Source organism: Tympanuchus pallidicinctus, unplaced genomic scaffold, assembly GCF_026119805.1.
Source record: "Tympanuchus pallidicinctus isolate F22 unplaced genomic scaffold, pur_lepc_1.0 scaffold10, whole genome shotgun sequence".
NCBI lineage: Eukaryota > Metazoa > Chordata > Aves > Galliformes > Phasianidae > Tympanuchus > Tympanuchus pallidicinctus.
The window spans coordinates 4,685,226-4,711,890 of record NW_026294619.1 but is presented as its reverse complement, the minus strand read 5'-3'; the positions used below and the strand labels follow the sequence as shown (position 1 = coordinate 4,711,890).

General features: G+C 49.5%; 1 protein-coding gene across 6 annotated transcripts in view; it reads left to right on the top strand.

Annotated features, from left to right (window-relative positions):
* The first annotated feature begins 3,376 nt into the window (after positions 1 to 3,376).
* Positions 3,377 to 26,665, top strand: part of BOC (BOC cell adhesion associated, oncogene regulated) — a 44,406-nt gene continuing 21,117 nt past the window's right edge. The window contains exon 1 of one of the 6 annotated variants that reach the window (XM_052704983.1): positions 3,377 to 3,851. Coding sequence is in view for 4 of the 6 variants with exons in the window: in XM_052704974.1 (XP_052560934.1) it covers positions 7,705 to 7,777 (73 nt within the window). In the remaining 2 variants the exon portion in view is untranslated. Of the gene's footprint in view, positions 3,852 to 7,608; positions 7,778 to 26,168; positions 26,379 to 26,665 lie in introns of those variants that run through there. The other 5 variants (XM_052704974.1, XM_052704975.1, XM_052704976.1 and 2 more) reach the window with 5 other exon arrangements.

Below are 26,665 nucleotides of genomic sequence, written 5' to 3'. Positions count from 1 at the left end.
GACTCAGAGGCTGGCATGGAAGCATCACTCTGTGCACACACCACCTGCAATTTGTGCTTCTGAAAAGAAAGAGGCTTGAGTTTGGGCTAAAATGTAGAAGAGCTCAGAGCCAGCAGTGCCAATGGGCTCCCCCAGGACAACAGCCCCCAGCAGCATGCAAGTCACAGGTTTTTGGGGAGCTCAGGGGGCTGTGGGCTGTCCTCTCCCTCCACCCCCAGCATCCTGTTCTATCGTTCCATCTGTAATTGGAAGGCATGTGTGGATGAATTAAACATAGCAGGGCAGATGAGAAAACTCTCCCTCTTAGCTGGCTGAATGAGCAAACTTAACTGAGCCTGTTACCCACTGAGTATCGTGCCGACATGCCAGGGTCTGCTTTCCTTTGAGCTCGCCCTTTCATGCGGAGTCCCTTAGTGCCCCCCGCCTTGCTCTGCACAATGTCAAACAGCTGGAGCTCCTCCGGCCCCAAGGAGGAGCCTTTGCATATGATGGCAGCAACAGTGGGAATTTTGCCTGGGATTGCAGAGGGTTGGGGCTGAGATCAGGATGCTCTGGCAACTCCCAAGGGGGATGAGTCCCCCCGCAAGCCACGCCTGTGGAAAAAGTTTTCAGGGAATGGGGCTAAAGGAGAGGGTTTGGGCTTTCTCACTGCTTTGAACTTCAGCAAGGTCAGTGGCACCCTGAGGGCAGTTCTGCTGGGTGGATTGAAATAAATGGGTGCCAGCCCAGAGGTAATATCTTCAGCACAGTGAGAGTGGATGTTCACAAGCGGGACTGCTGCTGTCTCATCTGGGGGTTCACGGGGGACACTGCTGCACAAGCCATCATGCTGCTCCAACCTCTAGGAGATTTTTCAAAGGAAGAACAGGGAATGAAGGGTGCTGCTGCACCCCACATTTCCTCCTCCACAGGGATATATGGTGAAAGTAACCCTGCAGGGCTGCAATCCCAGCCTTTTTTTTCCCTACCATTAAACAAGCCCCAGGGCAGTTCTTTACAAAGGGTAGCTTTAATTCTTCTCCTCCTCTCTTTCTTCCTTCCTCTGTAAGCCTAAAACTCGTCAGGCCTAATTCAATTCCTGTTTTAATTTTGAACAGTTTACGACTGCTCTAAATTAGGAAACCACCGTTTTTCAGACAAGACAGGTGCTAGAGGTCTCAGCACTTGTAAAATTAGACCACTTAGTGAGGTGTCTACATATGGATTTAGCACCTAAGGACTGCGCTGCTGAGAAACTAAAAGAAAATCTTGGAATCTAGGAAACTGGTTTTTAAAAGATAATTAGACAGCAAAGTTAACCTGGAGGAAGGAAGTTTGTGTTCAACTTGATAAGTGTGCCTGTTTGGGTGCAAGCTGAAAAGCTGTTGATAGGTATTCCCTTGGAACTCCAGAAACCCTGCAGAAAAATCAGTTTTGACATTTTCAGTACCCTTGTCATAAAAGAAAGAAACCCAAAACCAAAAAGAAAAAAAAAAAAAAACATTAAAAAAAAAAAAAGCAACCAAAAAGTCCTTTAGAACATCCTTAGTCACAAGAAACAAGCGAGCTAGAAGTATAGATTCCTCCTACAGGTTCAAATGAAAAGGAATAACTCTGAAACTTAAATAAAGTGAGGATAATCTTTCTCTTTTACTTCCTTTGACTAAAGGACTTCAGATTTAGAAACTACAAATCACATTTATCATCTGTGCTCTGCACAGGGCAAAGGAGTGAGAAACCTTACCGTAGTGTGCTAACGATTCTAGCCTGACTTTGCAGTCGCAGAAGATTTGTTTTAAACTGAACTTTATTGAAGAGCTTTGAAAGACTGAGGATTTCTCTGCACCTTTGGGTAAATTTAATAGTATGTATGTTGTTGGGTTTGGGAATTTGTATGTCTTTTGGGCTGAGGGGAGGCAGTGAGCAGGAGTTGGTTTGGTGTAATCTCAGGGATTGGTGTCATTGCTTCTTTTGAAAATGCATGCCTCAGATGATTTCCAGAGACCTGCCAGGGATAGTTGGGAGAAAAGTTCTTCTCCTTCTTGTCCTGCTTTTCTTCATTTACATCACTTTCAGAGAAGCTGTACTTATGGGCTGACTGGGGGAGTCAGTCACTTTCCTTGAAACCAGCTGCCTAAATCACACATAGCTGACCTCTTTTGGAAGAAGCTGTGTTCATTTAATAAAATATTAACCCCGGCACTCTGGGGGAAAACAGCAGTTTTTAAAATAAGCAGTTATGCTCATCTTATTTCACCTGCAAAGTATTGCCTCCTACACAGTCATCATTTTCCCTCTTTCTTTGCCTACATTTTTGTTTCAGATGTCTTGACATCCTCATCCAGATCATCTGCCATGAATCCCAAAGCAGCACAAATGGGATATCCTCTCCTGGAGCGAATGAGCCTGTAGGTGATGCCAGACAAGTGAAGGACCTCCGGTCCTTTCACAACCATTGGTTATGTCTGTGGGGCAGATATGCATGTGTTTGAACTCCATTTGCACTAACAGGGAAATTGAGGCACACAGTGATGACAGGGACCGGTCTGATCCCACCCTGCTTGCCATCGCCAGAGCCAGGAGAAGGAATGTAATTCTCCCGCAGATCCTGGCATGGCACGAAGTGATGTGACACAACGGCCCTGCAAGGCTTTGTGTTGATGATCTTCCCTGAAGAGTGTGGACAGCTGAAGTCACCCAGCTTGTGAAGCTCCAGGCGTGAATGGTGGCTTCTACATCCCTTCAGCAGATGCCTGCTGGGATCTGGCAGACCACAGGAAAGCTGCCCTTCCCTGGGAAGCTCAACAGGTGCTTGGCACTACTCCTCCAACCCTTTCCAGGCTTGGTCCCACAGAGCAACAAGGTCAGTCAGAAGGCCTCCCACAACACCTCCACTGGTGTTTATCTACAGCCTGCTTTCACAGCCCAAACATTGCCCCCAGCGACCCCAGGATCCCGCTCCCTCCTGCCACGACCGCAGTGCCCGCTGGCGCTGCCCATCCCAGCCGGCCGCAGGCTGGGACGGCGAGGCATGGCTGCCACGTCCCCGCCGTGCCGGGGAGCCCCGCCGCCCTCATCCCACAGGCCACCCCGCTGCCCCAGCGGCCGCCGCGGCCTCCCTGCCGCTCAAACCAAACTTTTCGGCCCAACTTTCCCGCTTCCGCCTGCCGGGAGGAGCGCGGTGGCCGTGCCCGAGCGGCTCGGCGGGTGTCGGCGGTTGCCGTTCGGGGTAGGCAACGGTCAGACGATGCCGGTTATTGTTACTGCCGGGGAGGGGAGAGCTGGCGGCTGCTGCCCGGCTTTTTAGGTAAGAGAGTTTATTTGGTATTTTCTCTCTCCTCTGGCTCCTCCTCTTCTTCCCTCCTCCTCAGGGGGAGGGGAGGACGCTCAGGAGCAGGAGTAGCTGGAGAAGGGAATTGTTTGGGAGTTCAGTCATCCAAAAGCTGTCACCCGTATGGAGGGTCTGGCTCCCCGTGCCCCAGCTCCCCTTCCCTCCTCCTCCTCCTCCTCCTCCTTCTTTTCCTCCTCCTCCTCCTCCTCCGCCCGCGCTGCTCTCCCCGCCGCGCCTCCGCTCTGCATATAACCAGCGCAAAACTCCGCCGGCACCCCAAGTCCAGGGCCCCCACCTTCCCCTCCCCTTCTTCCCAGATCAGGCTTTTTCCTTTCTCTCTCTTTTCTCTTTTTCTTTTTTTTTCTCGTTATTATTATTATTTTTCTCTCTCTTTCTCTCTCTCTCTCTCTCTGTGTGCTGAATTCCCCGCAGATCCGGCCTGGAAGTTCCCAGCTCCTGGAGTTAAGCCTCTTTGTTGCTTCCCTCCGTTTCGGGCACGGCCGCGTTCCCCCCTCCCCCGTCTGCTGGGCCCGAGCCCCCGGTGAGTGAAGCGGAGGGGAGTGGGCTGGGGGGCGGCTGCTGGGGCGGCCGTGGGGCACAGGGCTTCCCCCCTCCTCACGCCTCGGTGGTGCTGGTGAAGCTTTGTGCTGGAGTTGGGGAAGTTGCTGTCGGGATGCTGGGAAGGGGTCAGCGGACGCGCCAAGGAGCTGACAAGAGAGGAGCGACATCCCGCCAGCCCCAGCCATGTGGGGCAGGGGGTTGTGGTGGCGCAGGTGGGTCTGCGGGAGTGGGTCATCCCCTCCCAGACCTTCCTCCTCGGCCAAGCGGCTTTAATGGTGGGCCCAGAGCGTGTACGCGCCGTGGTGCATTGACACTTTTGCTTAAACCTTCCCCGAAAACTGGGTCTGCAATGTCGCCTCGTCCCTACCATCAACTGGTCAGGGAGCGTGTGGTGGAGAGGGGGAGAGGGAAGAGCTGTGCGAAAAGCTGTGTTGCTTCAGCTCTTGTCAAAAGCAGATGGGAGTTTGCAGACAAGACTCAGCAGAGTCGTTTTGGTGCGTGCTGTGTGAAGGGGTTGTGCTGCTGATGCAGAGAAAAGCATGGGTGGGTGATCTGCGAGCACAGTTTCTGTCCTTTTCTTGTGCAATTGTAGGTTTTTAACTCTGGTGCGATTTGAGTTTGGGGTGGAGGTTATCTGCTCTGTGGTGGGATGCTGAGGGACTTGTGCCTATGTGCCTCCTGGCCACTTGGGCTCTAACTTTGGCAGGTCCTCTTGGTGGTGACTGCAAATGGAAAGTGCGCTGGTGTGCTGGGGGCAGAGTGGGATGAGTAGGGATTGGTAGCTGTGTCCAAATGAAACTTTCTAAAATCCCCCACAAATACTTACTTTGAAAAATTACACTAGGCTTTTCCCAATAGCCCCAGCAGGCAAAAGATATTTAATAGAAATCCTGTGTCTTTGAGCACTTCCTCAACTAATTCAGGTACCCCGAGTGTGATTTCACTGGTGTTGTGGGAAAAACAGTTCAGGTCTATTAAAGGTTTTTTTTTTGTTCTTGTTTGTTTTAAAGAAACTCTCTTGACCTCTCTGCAGCGTTATGCAAGTGGGATAACAGGCTTCCACACACGCTGCGCGCCCGCCTGTAATTCCAGGCGTGTCCTGAGCTGTTAGATTTTCTTGGTGTCCAGTTCTAACTTCTACATCGCTACTCTGTTATCTTTTTGATAAATGCATTTGCAATCTGCCATTAAATTTATTTTCCCATGTGCTAAAAAATAATCACTGAAAACATTAGGAGGATGTGGTTGCTTTTGCAAGTAGGATTTTAACCTAGTTTTCTTCTGTTTTGAAAGTAACTGCCTCGATGTGCCTATGTTTAGTGGAAGGCTCTTAAACATATATGCATATCTCCACACATACATGGACAAGACCTTTTTTTAATGGGTTGGATATTGAGGTCTATGGCTCTGGGGACGATTTCAAGCAGAAACATTTCACAGGTTTGCAAGGACGATTTGTGCTGTTTATTTTAAGTGACCAAAAGAAATGAAGGTGAAATAACTTCCTTTGCTAATAGGAGTCATCTTGGGACCTGCTAATGTAAATAGCACAATTAGGGAGAGCTGTGAGCTCCCCACTGAGTGCGTGATACTCTCTAACAAATAAACAGAGTTTTGTTCTATGTACTTTTCTAAAACACCCATTTCCCAAATACAATTGCAGGACTTTATCTGTTGTACACAACACAGACAAGATCTCAATAAGTGTTTGCTGTGAGGGCTGGAGTCAGCAGTCCTCCCTGCTGGTGTAGTTCCCATAGGGAAAAATGAAACAGGTTCATCTGAAGAGTGTGCAAAGGTCCTTGCAGATTTGGCAAATAAGTCCTGTTTTCTCCTTTTCTAATACACATGCATGCACATAGGACCATTCTTTGAGAGAAATCCCAGCACAAGTAGCTGAATCCACACACATCTCTGCTTTGCACAAAGAAGAAATTTTACAGGTGAATGTATGTGCTACAAAATAGAGCGAGAGGCTCTAAACTACTGCAGAGTGAGACTGAGCGCCCCATGTCTGCTGAGGTTTTCCAGCCTTTTGGGTACAAGACTGAACAGCTCAGAACTGCGCTTTTTCAGAAGACAGGTGAATTATTGCCCTTTCACTTCTTGAACTAACAGCTCTTTGTAAGCTGGTGGAGCCTCCTGTCCAGCACAGAGCATGCAGGTGGGGTCAGGAAAGTAAGTAGCCTGCATGGTTCCCATCTTACCCAGAGATCGGAGGGAATGCTTGCTTTTCCTTTGTGAAGAGCAGATCTGAATTTTTGTAGTTTCTCTTCATTGTTGGATGACTACACTTGATTAAAATGCCAACAAATCCACCTGTCAGTGCTTCCTGGCCTCTTCCCTAATTGTGTCCCCTCACAAGCACAGGCTGTGACCCTATGTGACAAATCCCTATTACTTCTTCTGCTTGGGCTGGTGAGCAATAGGGGCGGATGGACACTCTTCAGGTGGATGAGGTTTAAATGTCGAGATGCTCGGACTGCCCACAGGCAATGCATGTGCATTGCACAAGCTTAAACAGCTTCCTTTGTAGCCCTATGCCTCAGTCCCCCATCACAAAAAGTGGTGCAGATGGGTGAGAGCTGAGGTGGGGCAGTCGTTGGAACCATCACGCCAGTCAGCAGCGCCAGCCCTCATGTCTCTCAGAGCAGAGCTCCAGCTCAGTCAGCCTCAGTGACTCAGCCCACAAGAAACTGGAGCAGCAGCAGACCAGCGTAGCTCTGGCTTAACAGAAGTGTCTTGGTAGAATAATGGTAGATTGGTCATTCTAACGCCTGATATTGAATGCCTAGGGAAAGTGGAGAACAATTGCCTTGGACTTCTTTTATGTACAGTGATGTTTTGATGCATTACTGCTGGCATGTTATGGACCATGAATTGCAGATCTCTTGGTTCAAACCATTGCCTTCTAGGCCAAAAACTCTATGCTGCAGAGTCTGCTGTTGGGATGGGGTATCCCACAATGCAGAAGCTCTCTTGCAAAACCTCTGCAGACTTCCTGTTTCTGGTTAGACTGAAAACATCCTGAGGGAGAAACCTGCTGTTGTGTACTCTGGTGCTCTTGTGGTCAGTCCCAGCTTAAAAGGTTGTGGCTTCTTACAGTGCCTGTGCCACAAGGACAGTTTGAGGAGAGTAGGAAAGGAGTTGCAGGTCCCGGTGAAGACAACTTTCCATTTTTCTAAATGTGTTTTGGGTGACTGTCTGACAAAATGCATCGCTAACGTCTTTTTCTTATTTCCTGCTCTTTGGTTTCATCCTTCTTGGCCCTGAATCATACGGCATTGTTTCCGTTGCTTCGTTGGCTGAACGCAGCGCTCAGAGCTTCATTTCTGGAGGCAGCGCTTGCAGGATGGGAAGCTTTTAAAATTTGCTTTGTGTGCATATTTGTGCTTCAGAGTTCTTAAAATCTCCCCTCCATAGGAGCTCAGGCTCCAGCAACACAGCTGCAGGAGTGTTGGTGGAAAGTGGAGACAAAACTGGTGTGAGTACAGTGGGAGCAAGCTGGCTGAGGAGTTCAGAGAGCTGTTGTTGTGGGGGAAAAGCCCACAGCACTCACATGGTTCTGAAGGGTTTTGTACACAAACAAGGAACAGACCACTGCCTTGAGGAGCCTGCGTGCTCCTTTTATTGAATGGCCTCTTTTCGTCCCTGAAAAAGGCCAAACGGGCTGAGGGACTCAGCTGGCCCCGATGGAGCTGTTAGCAGAGCACCTGGCGCAGTGAGGCTCTGTGCTGAGAGGGGCTCTCGGGGCTGCTCTCCTGCTTTGCAAGAGTGCTCCAGTAAGAGCCAGAGCCAATTTATTTTGGCTCTGGTGGGACCCGTGGAGGAAAATGTGCTTCAGGGAGCGTGTGGGACGTGCTCAAGCTTCTTCGCCCTCTCTGTGGGCAGCATGCCAGCACAGAGGTGAGAGCCAAACTTTACCCTTGCTTTCAGCTTGGCTGCTCTGGGGAAGCTGCTGACCCATGGCCAAAGCCTCCCCTAAGCCCCCTCTATAGATGTGAGGAGTGCGACTGCACCTTGTGTCCATGCAGTGGGTTGGAGGCTGGCTGAGCCAAATCCAAACCATGCAGCAGCACGTTGCCCCTGTGAAAACCCACTCTTGTTGAGATCACAGGGTTCTGGGGCTGTGGGCTCTCTATGTCTGTAAAAGCCAGATGGTGGCTTGGAAACTAGTCACTTGTTGTGAGCTTCTGTGGCATAGGCAGTATGTCCCAAGCCCTATGGTGGCAATGCCATTTTTTTCAGCAGAGTCTATAAGATTAGGCAGCAAATCCTACTCTTATGCAGAGCCATGGTCCTACAGCCGTACCAAATACAAGGAGGTACTCACTGGCTGCAATGTCAGTGAATCTGAACAAGCTTGTGTGTCTAAAGAGTGTGCATTGAGCCTCTCTCCTGTGTTGTTGTTTTCTTTTAATCAGAGGAGCGGAGAGGGAAAGGGTGTGAAAATCCCTGTTAGTGCTGTATCTTCAGCTCTGAAAAGAGATTAGGCAGAGCCCTGTGGATCGATATGTTGAGTGTATTAAGAAAACTCACACAGATATAAACCTACAGAAGTAGTATTTAAGAAGTAAACCTCAAATGTGGATACGCTGGCCTGAAAAACAGCATTTATGTGAAAAAGGCACATGCATCTGGTAATGTCACTATGGTTATTCTGCTACATTTAGGTAGAGCAGCCACCTTGCTTAGCCATGCTTTTGCTGGTGAAGAGAGCTAGGTTCTGCTCTCTGCCTTGCAAACTTTTGCCCACGTTGGGGCAAATTGCTCTTTGCCTCAGCTCTCCACCTGCAGAACCCGTGAGTGGCACTTCCCTGCCTCCTGGTGGTGCTGAGGGTAGATCTACTTAGAGATGCAGAGACACCATGGTTTTGCTGGCTGCTGAGAAAGCTCTCTGGTTAGGACCACTGTTGGTTTCAGCAGAGAACCTCCTGTGGTGTTGGTAGCCCAATAGGAGGCTTTGCGGTCACCTCTGGGGATATCCATCCATGCATGCAGGGTGGATGTGGGCTCTGGTTTTGGTCGGGAGGGTAGGCTTGGTGTCAAGCTGCTCTCTGAGCTTGACCCCTGGGGAGTCTAGCGTAGGTAACAGCACTGCAGCTGCAGTGAATTTATTACTCCAGCCAGCAGTGGTACAGAGGAGCCATTGTAATCTTATGTACTGTACAGTGTATATCTCAACGAGAAAAGTGCCTCCTGTTTTTTTTTTTTCCCCCCTCCTCTCCATCCTTTCACGTCTAGCTTTATGAAGTTCCACCCCTTAAATTGCAAATTTGGCCTTATCTTCAAAGAAGTCCTTCGGTGCCAAGGTTTTAAAGGTGGGGAGGAGGCAAGAGCAAAAACATAATCCATTAACAGCCCAGTTGCCAGAGAAAATGTTTTTTAAAACAAAATCTGAAACTTTAGTGTTCGAGATCCAACGCCAAGATTGAATACAAGTATGGGCCTTGTCCCCCAAGAGTGACAGCACTGGGAATATGCTGGCAGAGACCATGGAACGAGGATTCTTGTGCATGCACGCACACAAATAGACAATTATTTGGAAGCCAATGGAGTTCTGGATGCTGAATAATAATTTACTTCATCTAGTGCCTTCTGTTCCAAGTTGCTCCCCAAGCTGCAGCTGACGTGGAGAAGCCTTCTCGCTTCTCCAGCCCTCTGCTGGATAGCAGCCCCCTCTGGGGCAGGAGGGCAGTGCTTGCCTGCACGTTCCTCAGCCGTGGGTGGTAGAAGGGGTGAGCTGGCCCCACTTCTCCAGAGCCTGGCACTGTCAGCAAGTGATTCCTTTGGGCCCCTTGAACCTAAGATGATGGGAATATGATTTTTTATTTTATTTTCCCAATGAACGCTGCTTGTTTAACAAACCCAAGCTTTGTCAGTCTGGAGAGGTGGGTCTGAATCACAGTAAAAGGAGAGGTTTTCAAAAACATGCTGGGTGGGATTTTTCAAAAGCACCTGGGATGACTTAATTATACTTACTGAGATGTGTGCATTGAGGGACTCGACAGCTCTCCCCTTGCTTTTAAATACAAGGTCACTGTTGGCACATCTGTGGGATGGTCCCACTGTCACCACGTAGCAGCTGTACAAATCATTCCCAAACACCTACTCTCACATGGAAATGTAATCTTTACTTCAAAAGTTCTTCAGATATGAGGGTAGAGGCCTCAAGCTGATGGTCGACTGGGCTCTACAACCATTTGGCATGTCAGCTTGGTGGGATCAAAGATGCTAGAGAAGGGGGGGAGTCAGTACTAATATATGAGGCTATGTGATGAAGACCAGCCAACCCTGTGAGGCAGGCAGCAATCTATCAGTGAGTGCTAGCTGCACTCGCGTGGTACACAAATATGCAATACAACCTGTGGAGCCCCACTGATTGCCCCATGAGGTCTGCTGACTTCTGTGCAAGCAAGAGTCAACTTTTTACAAAAGGCACTAAAATAGGCAGCAAAGTACTTGCTAAAACTGGGTTTTCCTTGTGATTTCCTTGACTGCAGATTTGGGGAGGAGAAAGAAGCATGAAGAAGACAACATCAAGAGCAAAGTGGCAAGTCATATTTAGTGTTGATGTCTGATCACCTCACTTGCACTCTGCTCTACAGTCTGACCCCTGGGATAACTTCAGACCTTCAAGCCACTTCAAAGAACCATCTTAACAAAAATTTCCCAAACTAGTGACCAAGAAAACAAGCAAAAATTTCAGCAGCCACAAAAATTTGAGTATAACCCAGTTTTTGCATAGCTTAAACATTGAAGATAAGTAGAGTTTTCTTAACATTGCCTCTCTGGGTGAAGGCCTGAGGAAGACCTGCCATGCTTTCTTCCCCTCCCCACCATATCGCATAGTGGTCTAAAGGTTTAACCAAGATTAGGACTCAGCTATGCTAGACACTGCTAGCCTGTAGTGGGAGACAGTTCCTATATCTTCACTCAAAACAGCAAGACAAATGGAGGGTGGGAAATGAAAGTAAAGCATGAAAAAGTTCATGTGTGCCTTGGAATCACTCAGCATGTCAGGGCTGGAGATTAATGCAGGCCCCGTGTTTCCTGGTAGCCCTACATTGGGCTCTTGGGGTTGGTAGTGTCTTGCTGCTATGGAGAGCTGCAGTAGTGCATGGCTAAAGGGAAAGGGAAGGAGCCAGTTCTGCCTTGAGTTCTCCTTGTCAGCTGGTTATCAGCCATGGCCTGGTGCTTTGAAAGACAGCTGGGAGAGCAAAGAGCCAGTGTAGTAAACGTGCACACTGCAAGCAAAATGATCTAATTACATAAATACTGTGTACCTTCTTTCTTGGGGTTCTGGGACCGTACTCTGGAGGCACTGGCTCTTGGTACCCAAGACGAGGATGAGGATGTACAGGACTGCCCAAATGCTAACCAACTGCTTGTGGGACAGCAGAGCCTGCCTGGATGGGGAAATGGGGAACTATCTCTCAAAAGAGGATTGGACTGCTTCCCCCCTCACTGTCCTGGCCGACTTGCAGTGCTAAGTTTTAGGGAGCAGGGGGGGGATGCATATTTATTCTCCTCTGGCACCTGTGTGTTTGTGAAGAGCTGTAGGCAAACCCTCTTTTAGGGCTGCTCGTGGCTATGTCCTGCTGTGTGTGAGCAGAAGTCTCAGCTGCAGTCGGAGGCTTCTAGCATGGAGGGATGCTTTGGAATGTTTTAATGGCATCATATTGCCAAAGGCTCTGGCTGGGTGCAGGAGATGACTCCTTCCCCTGCTCTGTGGAGAGCCCATTTGAAGCAGGATTCCTCTGTTTTGCAAGTGGGTTTCATTCTGCCTTTTGCAAGCAAAGTAATTTAATTGCAGGAGAGATCACTGATGCAGTATTTGGGCTCTCATGGTTCCTCTGTGGCTCAGTAAGTGCCTTTGAAGCAGGAGGGTAATGGGAAATGCCAGACAGCTGTACAGACAGAAAGTTTTCTTTGGTGTTTTTTGGTACCAGTTTGCTCCTTGTGCATTAAGGACTGTGAGGAGGCACAGATATAGTTTCTGTTCACTGGATTGGCAGTCTGGGGGATGGGGAAGGTGTCAAAAAAACGTGTTGTGGCACCTATCTGTCTTCATTCTTAGTGAAAATATCTTCTTCCAGCATCCACATCCCTCTCAATTCTGCAGTGGGGAGGGAGAATGGGATTACAGTGGGTCCTGCACCCATTCCCTGCATGCACGCTGCCTCCTAAAGGATATAGGGGCCACAACTGGGCCCTCACACCTCCTTCATTCCCAATTTTTGGTCTTTAATTTCCCCTCTTCTGCCTGAGGTCCCTGTGCCAGGGCTGAGGTAGTCTTGTTGGGTGAAATCTCAAAGGCCCCTGTCCTTACTTGTTTTGGGGAAGGCACACAGGAGCCGCTGGCAGTGCCTCCCTGCTGCTGGAGCAAGGCTCCCAGCCCTAGCCGACCCAGAGCGAGCAGGGCTCTGGCATGTTGGAGCGGGTTCTGGGAACCCTTGCCCGGGCAGGCAGGGCTGCAGCCTCCCTGCAGGTTGTTTTGGAGGTGAACCAGCTTCTGCAAAGTAGAGCCACCTCTCTGCTTCCACTGCTCACCCTTGTCTGGCAGATCGGGGCTTAGAGGTTCAGAGAGATGGATCTCCACCAAGGTTTCTGATCTTGTGATATTTGGTGGGTTCAGAGGAGTTTGTGTCCTTAGAGGTGGCTGGGGAGGCAGCTTAGTGAGGGCTACAGACGTGCCTGCAGCATGCAGTGGGGTGCCAGCATCTGCAAGGGGAGTGCCACCAGAACAGTGAGAGAGCTCAGGGGATGTCAGTGAGCTACAGCAAAGCAGCCTCATCTGGGAGCATGCAGCCCAGGGCTTTGAGGGCTTTCTACTGAGTTGATGGACAAGTAAAGCTGGTGTAGAGAAGGGCTGGGAAATCTAAAATAAAGATCCTTAGAAAGGTACAGCTAGAGTGACTTCGGGAGATTGCCTCCACCACAGGCTCCTTGTGTGCTGTTTATGAACGTCTTAACTACTGAGGCCCTTACTTGGGGGCTGCAAAAAAAAGCCTTATTTTCCATGTAGCACTTCTGCAGTCAATAGATAAAACAGGCAGAGGTTCCCCTGTGGGTTTTATAGCAGAGGCTCTCCAGGGCTTTTCTGAGGTACCGAGCTCCAGATGCTGCGATGGGTCAGTTTCCCTCTCACATGAGGGAAGATGCTCCTACCAGATGTTTGTTATCGGCAAAGCGAGGGGGGCTGGAAAACAGACAGGCTTCAGCTGGTGAGAAGCTGAGAAGCACAGAGGGAAATGGTCATTGTTTCCCTATTAGGCTTGTAGAGGGAATTCTGGAAGCTGCTTTTTAGCCCATTGTTACAGTTTGTGCTTATATAGCTTATGCCTTTCGTGAGAGACTGTTAACTCCTGAAGCATGTTGGAGATGAGACTATACCAGAATACTTTCCTTCACCCATTCCAGGATCAAGTATGGCAGATGCTCGAGTTAATAAATGGTCGATATTGATGTTTCTGAGGTTGGATTTCTTCCATGCAGGTGAGTTTTCCCAGTTGCTTCAGAGGGTGGGACAAAGTCCTTATTCCTTTCCACTTCTAATATTGTCCGTGTGGTCCATAGCCAGCTGACAGTATTTAGCATAATTTGGAGGGATCGTATTGGGGTAGGTACTGATTGAGCTGCTCTACAGTTGCACTGAACAGTGAAAGTTTTTTCTAGGGGTATTTGGTGCTCTGGGACAGTCGCAGACTTCCCATCTCAAAGGAAGCGTTGACAGTCTCTGTAAGCAATTAGGGTTACATTCCTTGAGGCAGAGGATGTCTTTTTATTGTAGTTTTGGAGAGTACCTAATAATGTTATATTAAAAGAGTCTCTGTAAAATAAGAGAATCAAATGTTCCTTGTTTTTCCTTTACTGGACAGGTAATGTAAGGATCTTTGAAAAACCCAAAAAGTCGTCTTTCTGTTGCTGTTTTGTTTTCCCAGTAAAGAACTGAGCACATACCAGGTTTGCTGTCTTTTAAAAATTTCTTGTGTTGAACTGTATACTTTCATAAGAGGATGGTAGGCTGCCATCTGTTCTGCATCTCCCATGGTCAACCCCTCATGGTCCAGTGGCTGGCTATGGTGTGTCACTGCTTCTCCCTGCTCTCTTCATTAGGTACAATCTTCTCCAAAAGTCACTAAGCATATAAAACAAGGATTGGATTTTGTTGGGCTTTTTTGTTTTGTTTTGTTTTTTTTCCCTATTCTAGAACAGGCACTGACCACAGTCATGCATTTGTTTTTCTCTCTTGCTTCCAAATGCAGTCACATAACAATAGCTTGGAAAAAAAATATTGGAAGCAATTTGGTCATGAATTTGTTTCCTTTTTTGGGCTGCACGAAGTGGGTTAGCATTTGGGTGAAGAGGCCCTGAGCTGCAAGCCATCTTTCCCAAGGTTTAAATGGGCTCCAGCCTGGTCAGATGAGATGTACCATGGAAGGGCAGTCCTTTCAGGGCAAGATCTCCCATTGCTCTGTGTGCAAAGCCTCAGGCTGCAGGCTTTTTTTTTTTTTTTTTAGATACCTCCAAGACATTATTTACTATTTACGTAGCAGAGAAGTCTTGCACACTGCTATATAGGTTTTATATGTATCTGGTACTCAGGGGGCTGGAGGAGAGAAACTGGCTCCCCTCTTGGTCTTTTTCAGAAGTGGGTGTCTGCTTTCCTTAACAGATTGCTAATAGGAGAAGGTGGGTATTGTTGTAGTTCTTACTGCTTTATGCAGGATGTCATGACAGGTGATGGTTTTGAATATTTTCCACAGCTATAGAAACAGATTACTCTCTGAAACAAGTTCAGAAGGTTGGAGGAGTGAGAGCTGATGACAGGTAGGATGATCTGCAAAAGAAAGACAGACCAGGGCACTAAGTAGTACCCTCACAAGGAGCAAGGAAAGAAGTATTTTGCAAATGGGACTGCGGGATGTGTATGGATTCAGTGATTTCAGTGTCTGGATCGTTGGGTTTTAAGGGAAAGTACCACTTTAAAAAGAAAAATGGAAGCTCAACAGATGAGACAAGGACAAGCACCCGATTGCTATGCTGGCCAGGAGGGTGCTTGGTTGTTAAAATCTCTAATAGTGAAGGCAGTGAAATCTCAAACTTCCTTCCACAGTTCAATGGATTTCATCCTTAGAGAAAAAGGGAGTACGTAAGGCTTAACATGTAGCAGAGAGAGAATGCCGTTTGACAAAGGCTAGACCAGTAGGTGAAGTTTTCAGATCACAGTAATTTTCCTTCAAGTATTTATTTATTTATGGTTTCACTGAAAAAAAAATTTGGATCAGCTGTGTTTAAAAATGTAGCAGCAATGAGATACTTTAAAAAAAGGGAGTTAATCTCTCTCCCTCTCCAACCTGCTGTGGGCTGCCAGTTGTAGTGTCAGCAAGTCCTGGGGCATCGCAGCCCTGCTAGCCAGAGTCACAGTGGAGAAGGCCAAACCCCAGAGGGAAGCACCAAGCAAGCAGTGGGATATAGGATGCCACAGAGGCTCCCCTTCAGACACCCTCCAGGGGAAACAAGTTCAGGCTGCTGGGACTCTCTAGCTCTCCCTCCCTTGCTCCCTCAGGGCAGCAAGGCCTGGTTTCTTACTGCTGCTGGGTAGCCTTGAACTGTCTCTGACAGCCCTGATGGGGAGACGCGGGAATGAGGAGGAGGGGAAACCGAGGGCTTTTGTACTGAGGGAACAAAAAACATCCTCTGCATGTCTCCGGGTTCAGCATTTGCAGACTCTCTAAACTGGACTGTTTTTTGTTTCGGGTTTGTTTTTTTTTTTTTTGGTTTTGGTTTTGGTTTTTTTTTTTGCTTTTAAATGCTTCTTTAACTGATGTGATTTTTTTAGAGTATTTTTTTATTTTTGGCTGGAGGGTGTCTGTTTGGGAGACAGAGTCTGTCTGAGGCTCTTCGTTTGGCCCATCCAGCTTATCCACAGAGCACGCACAAGCCATCTGCAGGCTGTATTTGCTCTAGGATTCCCTATGGCTTTTCCGTGGCCAAGCCTCCATGTTTAGTAAGAGGGCAGAAGGGCTAACGTGGGCAGACTGGCTGTGCTGCAGGCTGTCTTACAGCCCTCTGCCGACGACAGCTCAGGGGGTGGTTTGGCCTTGCAGCAAGAAGAGGTACCGTGCTGGGACAGAATGCTTGAAGTGTGGCCCCCAGGATGAGCAGAAGTGAAGAGCATTTGGTCCCCACCAGCCCTGGATGCTGTTTTCTTGCCGTGCAGGAAAGCTACAGCTGACAGCAGTGAAAAATGTATTTTGAGGAAGAAGATGCTTCTTCTGATAATAGTGGGGTGGCATGCAATAGTCTGGAAAGGCAAAGTAAGTTGGTTTGAGACCAGGTGAAAGATTGTGCAGAGAAATCTTGTCTCCTGTGAGTCCGTTGGTTTTGGCTCCCAGATGATGTGACATATCACAAGAGAAAAATCTTCTCTCCCCACTGTTTCCTTTCTTCTTTGCTGGTAGCTAAGCAAGATTCAATTTTAATGACTTCCCTCTACTCTCTCTGCTTCCTCCCTCCCTGCCCCACACATGCTTTTTTTTTTAATATTATTTTTTAAGGCATTTCTTTTTGGCAAGAGTTAAAACACAAGCAGCATTTGGACCAAGATGAAACCAGCTGAGGAACATGTTGGGCAGTGTAATGCTTTGTTCTGAGTTCAGGGGGAGAAGAAGGGGAAGTGAGGGGGGAAGGGATGTCATTTCCCAGATGGGGACCCTGCCAAAGATGTTCTTGCTTTGGAAAGCAGAGAGTGATTTTGAGGTTACACTAGCTTTAACCCTTTATCATAGCCCTTCCGTCATGCAGGGAAGCTTCGAAGTCATAGTCCTAAAATCTGGCTGTGTTGTGCTGTGTGGCCAAGGTGACCTGAACAGTCTCAAGACAAAGTCTACTGTTGTGACAGAATACTAACAGCAGCCTGAGGTTCCAGTTGCTGGAAGCTATAGTGAGTGGATGAGAAATCTGTCTGTTTTTTATCAGCGAGGATCCAGAACCAGTATGGTTGCTGTTTGAAAAACAAAATCAGTATTTTCCCCACAGGGAGACAGGACTGCTGTGCAGTTTTCGTGCCCTGCCAGAAGCACCTGGTGTGGTATGGGATGCTGCTGAACTCTGCTTCAGTTGTTCCCATAGGGAGCCTTGAAATGTGTAAGATGCTTGGGAAGCACCTTGTCCCTTGATGCCTCCATCCAAAGGAGCCTCCTGTGCAACAAAGTTGTGTTGCTGGAGGGCATGGTAGATGGAGAGCCTACTCAGGCATGTTCTACTGTTTGGTGACTGCCTGGGGCCACCAATATTGCACAGTGCGTGGGCTGCTGATTTAATCACCCCAAGGCTGTTCTACAGTAGCAAGTTGAGGGCGAGAGCACAGAGGAGAGAAAGTTAACGGAGAGATCTTGTTACTTCAAGGTGCTTTCGTGGTTGAAAATACGTGCGGCAGTTATCTATGCTGCTGGGCAGTTTGTTGGTTTGGAGCCCAGCGCCAGTGCTATATACATAAAATAATAAATATCCTCAGTATAGTCCCAGGCAGAGTCACTATCCAGCCACCAAACATGCAAGATGGAGACCAGCAGACTCCCTCACCCTCCAGTCTTTCAAAACTTCTTTTTCCCGGCTAGGGGAAAAGCTGCTTTCCTAATCCCATTTTGAACCTCCTGAACTTAACCACAAACTCAAGCTCCAAAGGTGTCAGTAACTTTGGTCTGGAGACCATACGCTTCCTCTCCCCAGCAGTTTTGGCGGCAGTGTGTAAATTTTTGGTCTCTTCCTTGTGCGGCTGGCCCCAGATGTGCCAAAAGATGGCTACAGCAACACCACTGTGTATGCATTGGTTGCCAGTGACTAACAGAAGAGCGATGCAGCCAATGCTGGCCTTGAAAACATGCCCTGTGTCTTGCACGTTTCTTTCTTATCAACCAAGAGAAGTCTGATGTGAAGCAAATGAATATATAACCACCCTGGATTCACCTGTCACAATATGATGGAAGAAAATAGAGGCAGGCAGACAGAAGAAGCACATGTGCGATTGCACATGCTGGTTTTCAGCTTTTTTTTTTTTTTTTTTAATATGTATGTTCTTGAATACTTTCCTATGGAGGTAGTAGAAGCACATGTACAATTTACTGCACACTTAATCTGGACTTGCATGTTTTCATCCCTCTTCCTGGACCCCTGAAGTCATCCACATGTCCCTTTCAGCAGTCTCCTGAACCATGGGTGGGAAGCACTGACCGAGGTGCAAGCTCTTGGGTGGGAGGCAGAAGACCAGTGTTTCCCTTTCTTGCTATACTGTGCTGACTCTCTGCATGATTTAAAGAAATTTCCTTTGCCTCTTCAAGGTTTGCTTTCCTCCCGCCCATTGGTGTTTGCCAACGTAAATAGAAAGCACGTAGAGTGGCTGTAGCCTTTGTGCAGCCTTGCAGCACCTAGCACAGTGTTTCCTGCAGCTGGCCCATCTTCATGGCTTGGTGCTCTATTGGTTTGCCTGCTTAGGCCTGGGAGCATCACAGGTGTGTTAGAGTGCAGCACAGGGACACTGTGGCAGCACTGTTCCCAGGTACAGCTTGCTTCAGCTTGCTGGTGCCACCAGCACCCCTGGCCTCAGGTCTGAGATCTGTGTGGATTTGGCATAGGTCTCTGGCTCTTCTTAAGCAGGGTAACGACCACCACAGGCTTCGGAGACTGAAAATGGATGTGTGATACCAGTGGTTGTTGGGTGTCACTCAGTGTCTTGGAGCCCTTCAGTATGGAGTTGGGCTCCATTTCACTTATCCTGGTGGTTGCATATATATGCACATACTGCAGGAAAGCATCCACTAACCCACAGGAACTGCTGTACCCACACCTGCCAGGCTCTGTGAGGATATTTGGAAGGTGTGAATTGCCTCTTGTTCAGTAACCTGGTGGTAGGTCTTCCTGCCTCAGCTCAGCCCTGGGCTTCATGAGTGCCAGCTGATGGGCTTGGGTGGGCTGCAGTGCCCAGTCATGGGGCATTTACATATGGTGGCACATTGACTGCTGTTTCTCCTTCTCTGTTTACTTAGTTCTTGGCAGCTGAATGTTTGAATGTTTGCTTGACAAAAAATTTCCCTGAAGTCTGTGATTACGGAAAGTTTAGTCTGACAAACTCTGCTGAGTTATCCCATTCTCTTGTTGTCAATAATCTTGCTTGTTGTCTCCCTTAACCACAATATTTTGTGTGTGGTGCAAATTTGTGTTTTCTTCTCTTGTTGTAATCAGCCTGCCCCTCCCTGCTTGGTTAACTTGCTGAAGCTGTACCCCCAGGATGCTGACATCTGTATTTTAATAATCCAGAAGTCCTGGGGCTGCCAGGAAGCAGTATAAATCATAAGACTGCATACCTGCCTAGCACCTCTCACCTGAGAATCCAAAGCTGTCTGGTGCATACTGTTCATCTGGGTACCACTCGCACCAGCTGGGGTTTGCTATTCTTGTTTTTGCAGCCCACAAGGTAGAAGGACACAAGGTAGAAGGACTCTCCGTCCAAAAGATGAAGTGATTCCAGAAATGCAGTGAAATTCCAAGACTATGAGTTTCTATCCCTCTTTGCTATATGTAATTTGTCCCCAGAAGGAAAGGGTTGGGTGGTTTCAAACAGTGTTTTATTTGCAGTGTTCCCTGGCTATTTTGGCATCTCAGTAATTCCAGTCTGAGAACAAAAAAGCAATTATAAGATTTCTCCAAAGTAAGTTAACATTCTTTGTCTGTGAGTGGGTGTCAATAATCTGGTTTGCAGGATGGGTGATAACAAAGTATTGTATCTTAGGGTCACATTGGAGCGATGCAGGAGGACAAGTGTTCATGGCAGATCTGGACAGGGAAAAGACCCTGCTGTACTTCAGAGGTGGTGACAAGGCTGGTGGAAACCTGCCTGTGAGGGCTGAGTGGTCACTGTAGGCTGTCTATAATGCATGCGGGGACCTTTTGAGAGCCAGGGCTGTTCAGGCTCTCTCCTGGAGAGCCATAAGCTCTCTAAGGCTTATGGCTTCTGGTGGAAACCACAGGCAGACCGTGTCAAATTGCTAGATTCTACCCCAAACCAGGCAAAGGGTATGGGCTTCTGTTTAGTTTCCACTTGATGAAGAGAGAGCAGGAGAAAAGCTGGCATGGGACTGGCATTGCCCTAAGGCTGTAGGTACTCTGTTCCTAGCACTAGCGAGTGCCGTTCCCACGGCTGGATCATACTGCTGAGAGCAGCATAATACCCCCACTGGCATCCCCAGGGAGCTGGGGTGTAAGAGGAGGAATATTTTGTCTACAGCACTTTCAGAAAGGGACAGTGGAGAAGAGATAGCAAAAAACGCAGATGATGAGGATTAGGGTGAATGCAACGCCCTCCACGCACATAATCTCTGCTGAGGCTATGGGGAAGTTGGTTTGGTGATCCCTGTGCTGGCCCCCCTGGCACCGTGAGCCCTGGGGAATAGGAAAGCCTCAGGTCGAGTGGGGAGGGCTGCAAGCACCAGGAGGTTACAACGTGTTTATTTTTCACATGTTGCAGCAGAGAGTCCCTACATCCAAACCCAGCCATGTGCTTGCCAGGCCTTTGTAAGATACTCACGCTCTTCCCTTGGGGCCGGGGCACCCCCAGCTCCCTCGGCTCTGCCCCTTCTCCTCTTCCCCCTTCTCCCATGTGCTTTTATTTCTTTTGCAAACAGCGTGCGCCAAATCCAACTTCACAGCTGGCTCGGCTCCACGTGTTTGTTTTCTGTGCCTGCACGGCGCTTGCCAGCACTGCTCGCACCCTTGCTCCGAGCTGGAGGCGGGGGGAGAGCAGGGGCGGTGGGGAGGGAAACGGGAGCAGGCTGCTGCTTTCCAAACCCTTATTTGTTTAAAGCTTAAGCCTGTTTGAGAGCGCCTTTTTGGAGTGAGGGGTAAGTGGCAGGGGCGGGATGCGGGGGAATGGAGAAAGTAAACTGTGTGTCAAGGAAAGCAAACTTTGCAGCTGGAATTGCTGCTGGTGCTCATTGTGTGAAGGGGCTGGGGAGGTGGCTTGGAGGCCGTGCCTGCCCTCTCAATGCAAGTGTGAAAGGAAGAGGATGCAGAGCGGGGAGCTGACAGTGAGCCTGCGTCGTGCTGGTGGCTGGGCAGGTGAGCCTCCCTGCCCCAGCTGTTGTCCTTCTGTTGTAGAGCACCCTGTCTTGGAGATAGAGAAACCATGTGCTGGTCCTGCCCGTGTTTGGGTCACTGTCCTCAAGTGTGCCATCATTTTCAGAAAGCTGTGTTTATTCCCAGGATGATAAATGGGGCAAAAGGCATGTAGATATTAACAACAACAACAAAAATAATAATAACAAAATGCTACGAGGCAGTTTCATTCTCTGGGACAAGGCAGTCCATCATTTAGTGCTGCCCTGCTGCAGGTGGCACTCATCGTGCAAGGTTTAGGAGAGTCATGGCAGGCCTGGGGCTGCCCTGTGCCCCACCTAGGTGCTTGGTACTGCCAGGGTGTTTTCTGCAGGCAGTCATCTCTGTCCTTTTGTTTCTCTGGCTTTGAGCTTCCTCTTGTGTTTTTTGGAGTAGTGACATGTCTTCCAGGGAAAATGTGTCCCAGCAGAGGGTCCTAGAGGCTTTTGACCTGCTCCAATTACCAACATGGTTATTGGTAGTGAAAAGTATTAAAGTGACAGCAATGGAGAGTAAAAACTCCCATTTATTCCCAAACTTTAAAAAAGGAGGGGAAAAAAAAACAACAACCCTCTTAAATACAATCTTCAAAGGCCGAGAAAAATGGGCTTGTGCTCTTTTGCATCCCAGCAACAAGTCACTGCTGAAAGGAGTGCAAGCGAGAAGGCAGTTTTTCTTTATGGCGGTGATGGGGATGCCTCTAAAGCCAGCCATCTGGGGATTAAACTTTGTATTGACGGTACTGGCGAGTACTTTGTCCTGTCTCTTTTGTATGCTCTTCTGGATTTTGATGTCAACTGTGTTAAACGAGCCTTGCACTTGTTAATGCAATTTCTGGGCCTGCTCCCATTGAAGTCATGGCAAAGATCACACTGGTTTTGGAGGCGGCCAGATCAAATCCCCTGCTATGACCTTCTGGATGCAGTATTCTAGCAGGTAGTTCCGACATGTGTTTCACATAAGCTCAGTCTGTTTTTTGCTGTTAACACTGCAGCTGTTGTAGGTGCCCTTGTTCCCCACTCTGCCCTGGGCGCAGGCTCTAAAGCCAGGAAATCCACTGTGGGTTCTCTCTGCTCCATCAGGAGATCTTCCCATTGTAACTTGCCTCAAGGAGTGCTTCACAGTTTGTCACTGGCAGTTTCCGTGGGCTTTTCTGGTTTAGGGGTTCTGTTTGTTTTTTCACTCTATTATTGTACCTAATTTGACACAGTGAAGATTTTTCTATTGTTTCTAGACAAACAATTTTTAAAAAAATTTGGAGTTGAGAAGGAAGTTCATGTTTAGGAACACAAAGAAGCAGCTGGCTGTGATCTGAGCAAAGTAGTTTCCCTACCTGGATCTCCCCAAGCGATTGCCCTTCACTTGCTCAGTTCTGTTCAGTTGTCCTGCCCTGTGCTTTCTGCCACCTCTGTCGCCACTTCCCTTCGGTGTCTCTCAGGGCTTCTCCCTGTGGTTATTTCCCTGCTTCATCTGGGCCTGCCTCCTCGCTGACCTCTCCCTAACCCAAGCAGCAATTAAAGCCTCAACCTCAGGCTCTTAGTTCTGGTGGTTTTTCTTTTTTGTTTTTGTTTTTGTTGTTTTTTCTTTTTTTTTTGTTTGGAAGGATGAGAATGGGAAAACAAAAGCAGCCCCCTGACTAGTGTAAACTAGCCACAGGCACATCTGTGCGGCGTGATGACGGCTCCCGGTGGGCGCTGCTGTCCCTTGCAGCACTCCACTCTCCATGGTTGGTGGCGGAGGGGGACGGTTGGAGCCCAGTGTCTTGCTAAGGGTTGTTCTTGCAGCCTTGCAATCCGTGTCAGCCACTCGGTATAACGCCATCTGTATAGAGGTGCAGCCAGGAGCATGTAGGGGATGCCTGAGCAGAGGGCTATGGGCAGGCAAATATGCTACCCAGCCTCTCCAAACAGGAGAAGGAGGAAGTGTAGATGCATGTATTTTGGTATCCATTGCGTCAAACATCCCAAATAAAGAAGAGATCCTGGCCTGTTGCTTGAAGTACCTAGAGCATGGAATGAGTTTCGCTCTGTTTTGTGGAGCATCTATCCACAGCTGTGCCTGCCCTGACAGTGGTCTCTGGCTGCAGTGGTGACGTGCTGAAGTGGGTATTGTTGTCGTGGATAGGGCGCTAGGGCTGACAGGTGAGTGGTGTGATGCCATAAATTCCAGTTTCCGAGGTTTGGCACATCACACCTGTGCCCAGGGGTTACCCCTGTCCTGCTTCCTCTATGGTGCTCCCCACCACAAAGGTGCCTCGGCTGTGGGTTTCAGCAGGGCACCCCATGAGGCCCCGTCACTGCTGCAGGGCAGCCTTCCCCGGCACAACAGCCAGCATGTTGCAGCAACAACATCTGTTTGCTGGGCGCACTTTGTCTCTGAAGAGGCTGCGCAGCACGCTCCATCTGCGCCCAGGGTTGTGTTGCTGGTGCTGCGTTTTGCCAGCCAGGCCGGAGGCACCGGGCCCCGCATCCCGTGCCAGCAGGGCCGGCTGCCCACCGCCTGCCCCCCGAGTGGGAGCGCAGCATCCTGCCAGCTGCTTTGCCTGCGCCTTTCCCCCAGCCCCTTCCCCCTGGCCGGGCCGTCCCTCCGGGAGCCCCCAGCCTCTCCAGATTAGAGCTCTCCAGGGAAGGGGCTTTTTGAAAGGAAGAAAGGGAAAGGGGGTGTGAGGTGGGGAGGGGAGGAAAAGGGAGAGGGGGAGAGAAGAAAGAGGGGGAGCAGAAGAATGAAAACAGACCCAAGGGGCAATAGTCCCTCGAGCCATTTCACTGCATTACAATGAATATGGACTCTATTAAGCTCCGTTCTGCCTGTTAGTGTTTCCCAGGGCAACACAGCTCCCATATGGCAAGCATGCAGCAGATTAGGATGGGCCTCCGGGCTTCATTGAGGGCCCGGGGCTTGACTGGCAGTTGAACCCCATTCCCCCCCCCCACTCCTCACACTTGACACTGCCTGTGTTTATCTAAAGCGAAAAAAGGGGCCGGGGTGGGAGAAGGGGGCATTTGGGGGGTTATTGTCCCGGGCAATGGGAGAGGGCAGGGAGAGGGGTGGGGGGGCCGGGGGAGGGAGCTGAGGGGGGGCAGCCCCTCATACATATGCAGGAGGGGCCGTGAATGGGTAGAGGAGAAATAAAGCAGATGGAATTCGTGTTAAAGAACAGCCACAATCGCCCTCGGAAAACGAGCAGAGAAAAGCGGGCTGCCTTAAAGGAGCGCGGGGAGCAGCGTTTATCCAATTAGCAGGGTTGTCAAATTGAATTTACTCAGAATAGAGGGGGGGGGCCGGGGGGAGAGGAGGGAAATTAAGTGTCGGGGCATAGGGGGAGCGTGATGGCGAAGAAAGGCCTCGGCTGCTCTCTGGGCGTTTGGCCGTCACAAAACCAGAACCGTTTTCAGGGCACGAGGAGCAGCGAGGCTGGCCTGCATGCGGGGCCCCAGTGCGGGGATAGCTGAGGGGATCCTCACAGCAGTTAATGCATCTCCTGCCACACATCTCTCCTTTCCCAGATGCCCTCACACAGGAACAGTGCAGCACAGTGGCGTCAGTGTGTGGGGGTCCCAGCCCTGTTTCACTGCGTGCCCTTGCGCTAGGTGGGCTTCCTCTGCTCCCTCTTGTCTTTTCTGAAGCAAATGGGTACAGCGGTTCTCCTTCCTCTTCTGTCTTCCTTTTCAGTGCTTTAAGCTCCACGGAACAACTTAAAAAATCCTGTCCTGTATTAAAACCTACCGATCGCAAGCGATGTTAGTTTGCTGTGTTGTGGAAGGCACCTCTTCTGAAGAGCTCCAGTCCCAAAGCCCCAGCAGTGAGCTGGGAGCTCTGCTGTCCCGGCCTGACCCGCTGCTGGGAGCAGCTGCGGCGATCCCCCCGTGTCACCCGCACGTCCTCATCTGGCCCCAGCCCTGCAGCCCTCCCCCGGCCCTGCAGTGTCGGCGCTCTCCCCGCCTGCGTTCCCTCGGTCCTCGCTGCCTGCCTCACGGAGCTGGGCAGCGGGCTGGGCCTGGTTTCCATTTGGGGCCTTGTAAATCACGGGTGGTGTGGCTGTAACGAGGGCTGCCGGCCCGGCCCTTGTTAAGCAGGAGGGGGCTCGGGGCTGTGGGCAGCATTTCCTCAGTAAAACCTTCAGTTTCTAATCAGCAGACACCTCTCTCGCTGCCCGTGTCTAATTCAGGTCCCTTTTCCACTCCAGCCTTCCCCCCCTTCTACCCCCTCCCCGTGTGCTTTTCTCCCCTCTCATGGCCTCACCTCTGCCTTTCCCTTCCCTCCTTTGGGGCCTTCCGCACGGGGCGGGAAGCGAAGCCGACAGATTTTACACCCCCCAATCTGACAAAGCTCTCGTTAATTTTGCTCTCCTAATGGCCCCTCCTTTGATTTACGGGGCTGTCTGAAAGAGACTTAGAGCCTTCACTCCCCTGACAGGAAATTGTTATTTTAACCTGACAGGAAAGAATTAAAAATAAATAAGTAAATAATTCCCCCCTCCCCAGTGAAGCCCTTCCATTGCCTTTAACCCTTTCTTTTCCCAAGCAGCCGTTAAGCAGTGGTGGGAAGTGTGGGTGACCACTGAAGTGCCAGCAGACGGGGGCCACCTCAGCTCCGCACCGCTCCCGGCGTGCGCGGGGCTGCCAGCAGCTCGCAAGCTGCCCGGTTAATAAAGTGCCTTGCTCTGCACTACTGCAGGCTGCTTAAGGGCAGCGCTTTCAAAAGAGGTCAGCTCCCATTTAGGCGTCGAAATAGGTTGGTCGCCTATTCAGGAGAGCTCAGCATGTCAAGAACTGAATGCTTTTGAAAATCTGGCTTCAATTGTGGAAGCTGAGAATTTCGAAATCTGGCCCCGGATCCTAATAGTCCTTTTGGAATTGATGTTTTCATTCATTTTCCTCATTATTTTTATGCCGGCCATTTACTTTTTGTACTTCACTCAGCTGTGAAAGAAATGGCCACATGTCCTATTTAGAGCTCATGTTCTGCCTGGAGGTTTGGGGAGGTACCGTACACTTGTCGCAACACACCTTCTCTCCTCGGCCTCTGCTGAATACTGTTTAATCTGCCTGGCTCTTTGGCCAAATTTTGTGATCTCCCCTTTTTTTTTCTCCCCACCTATTGCCCTTCTTCTTTCTACAGACTGGGGACAGCCAGTTCGGACATGGCGTCCATGTGCATGGGTGGTCCTTGCTCGTGAAGGGTCCATTACGCTTTCTCTATCTGGCCAGAGGCTCTGAGCAGTGCATTGCTGCTGGGAGGTCTGGTTGGAAACCTCTTTACCTTCCCCCACCCTGAGCATGGACTCCAAGGAGCAACTCTTTCCTGTCCAACATTTTTCCATCCTGCTGCCAAGCTCGTCCAGATACGGCAAGTGAGTCAGCTTCGCATTGTAGGCTTCCAGTGCTGAGGAGCAAGGCTTAAGGTCTACCTCAGAATGATTCTTCTGGTTTGGTGGAAGACTATCAGTTCCCACAGTACCTTGTGGAGTGAAGTAGAAACCCAGTTTTTAAGCCTTTTCTAGGCTAAGGTGGCACACCAGTGCGTGTTCACATCAGGTCTGGTCAGTGGTAGCTTGTCTGAGACAGCTGTGGTGTAACTAAGGGTTCTTTGGTGGCTATGTTAGGTGGAGAGCTTAACTTGAGTGACTCAGATGCTCTC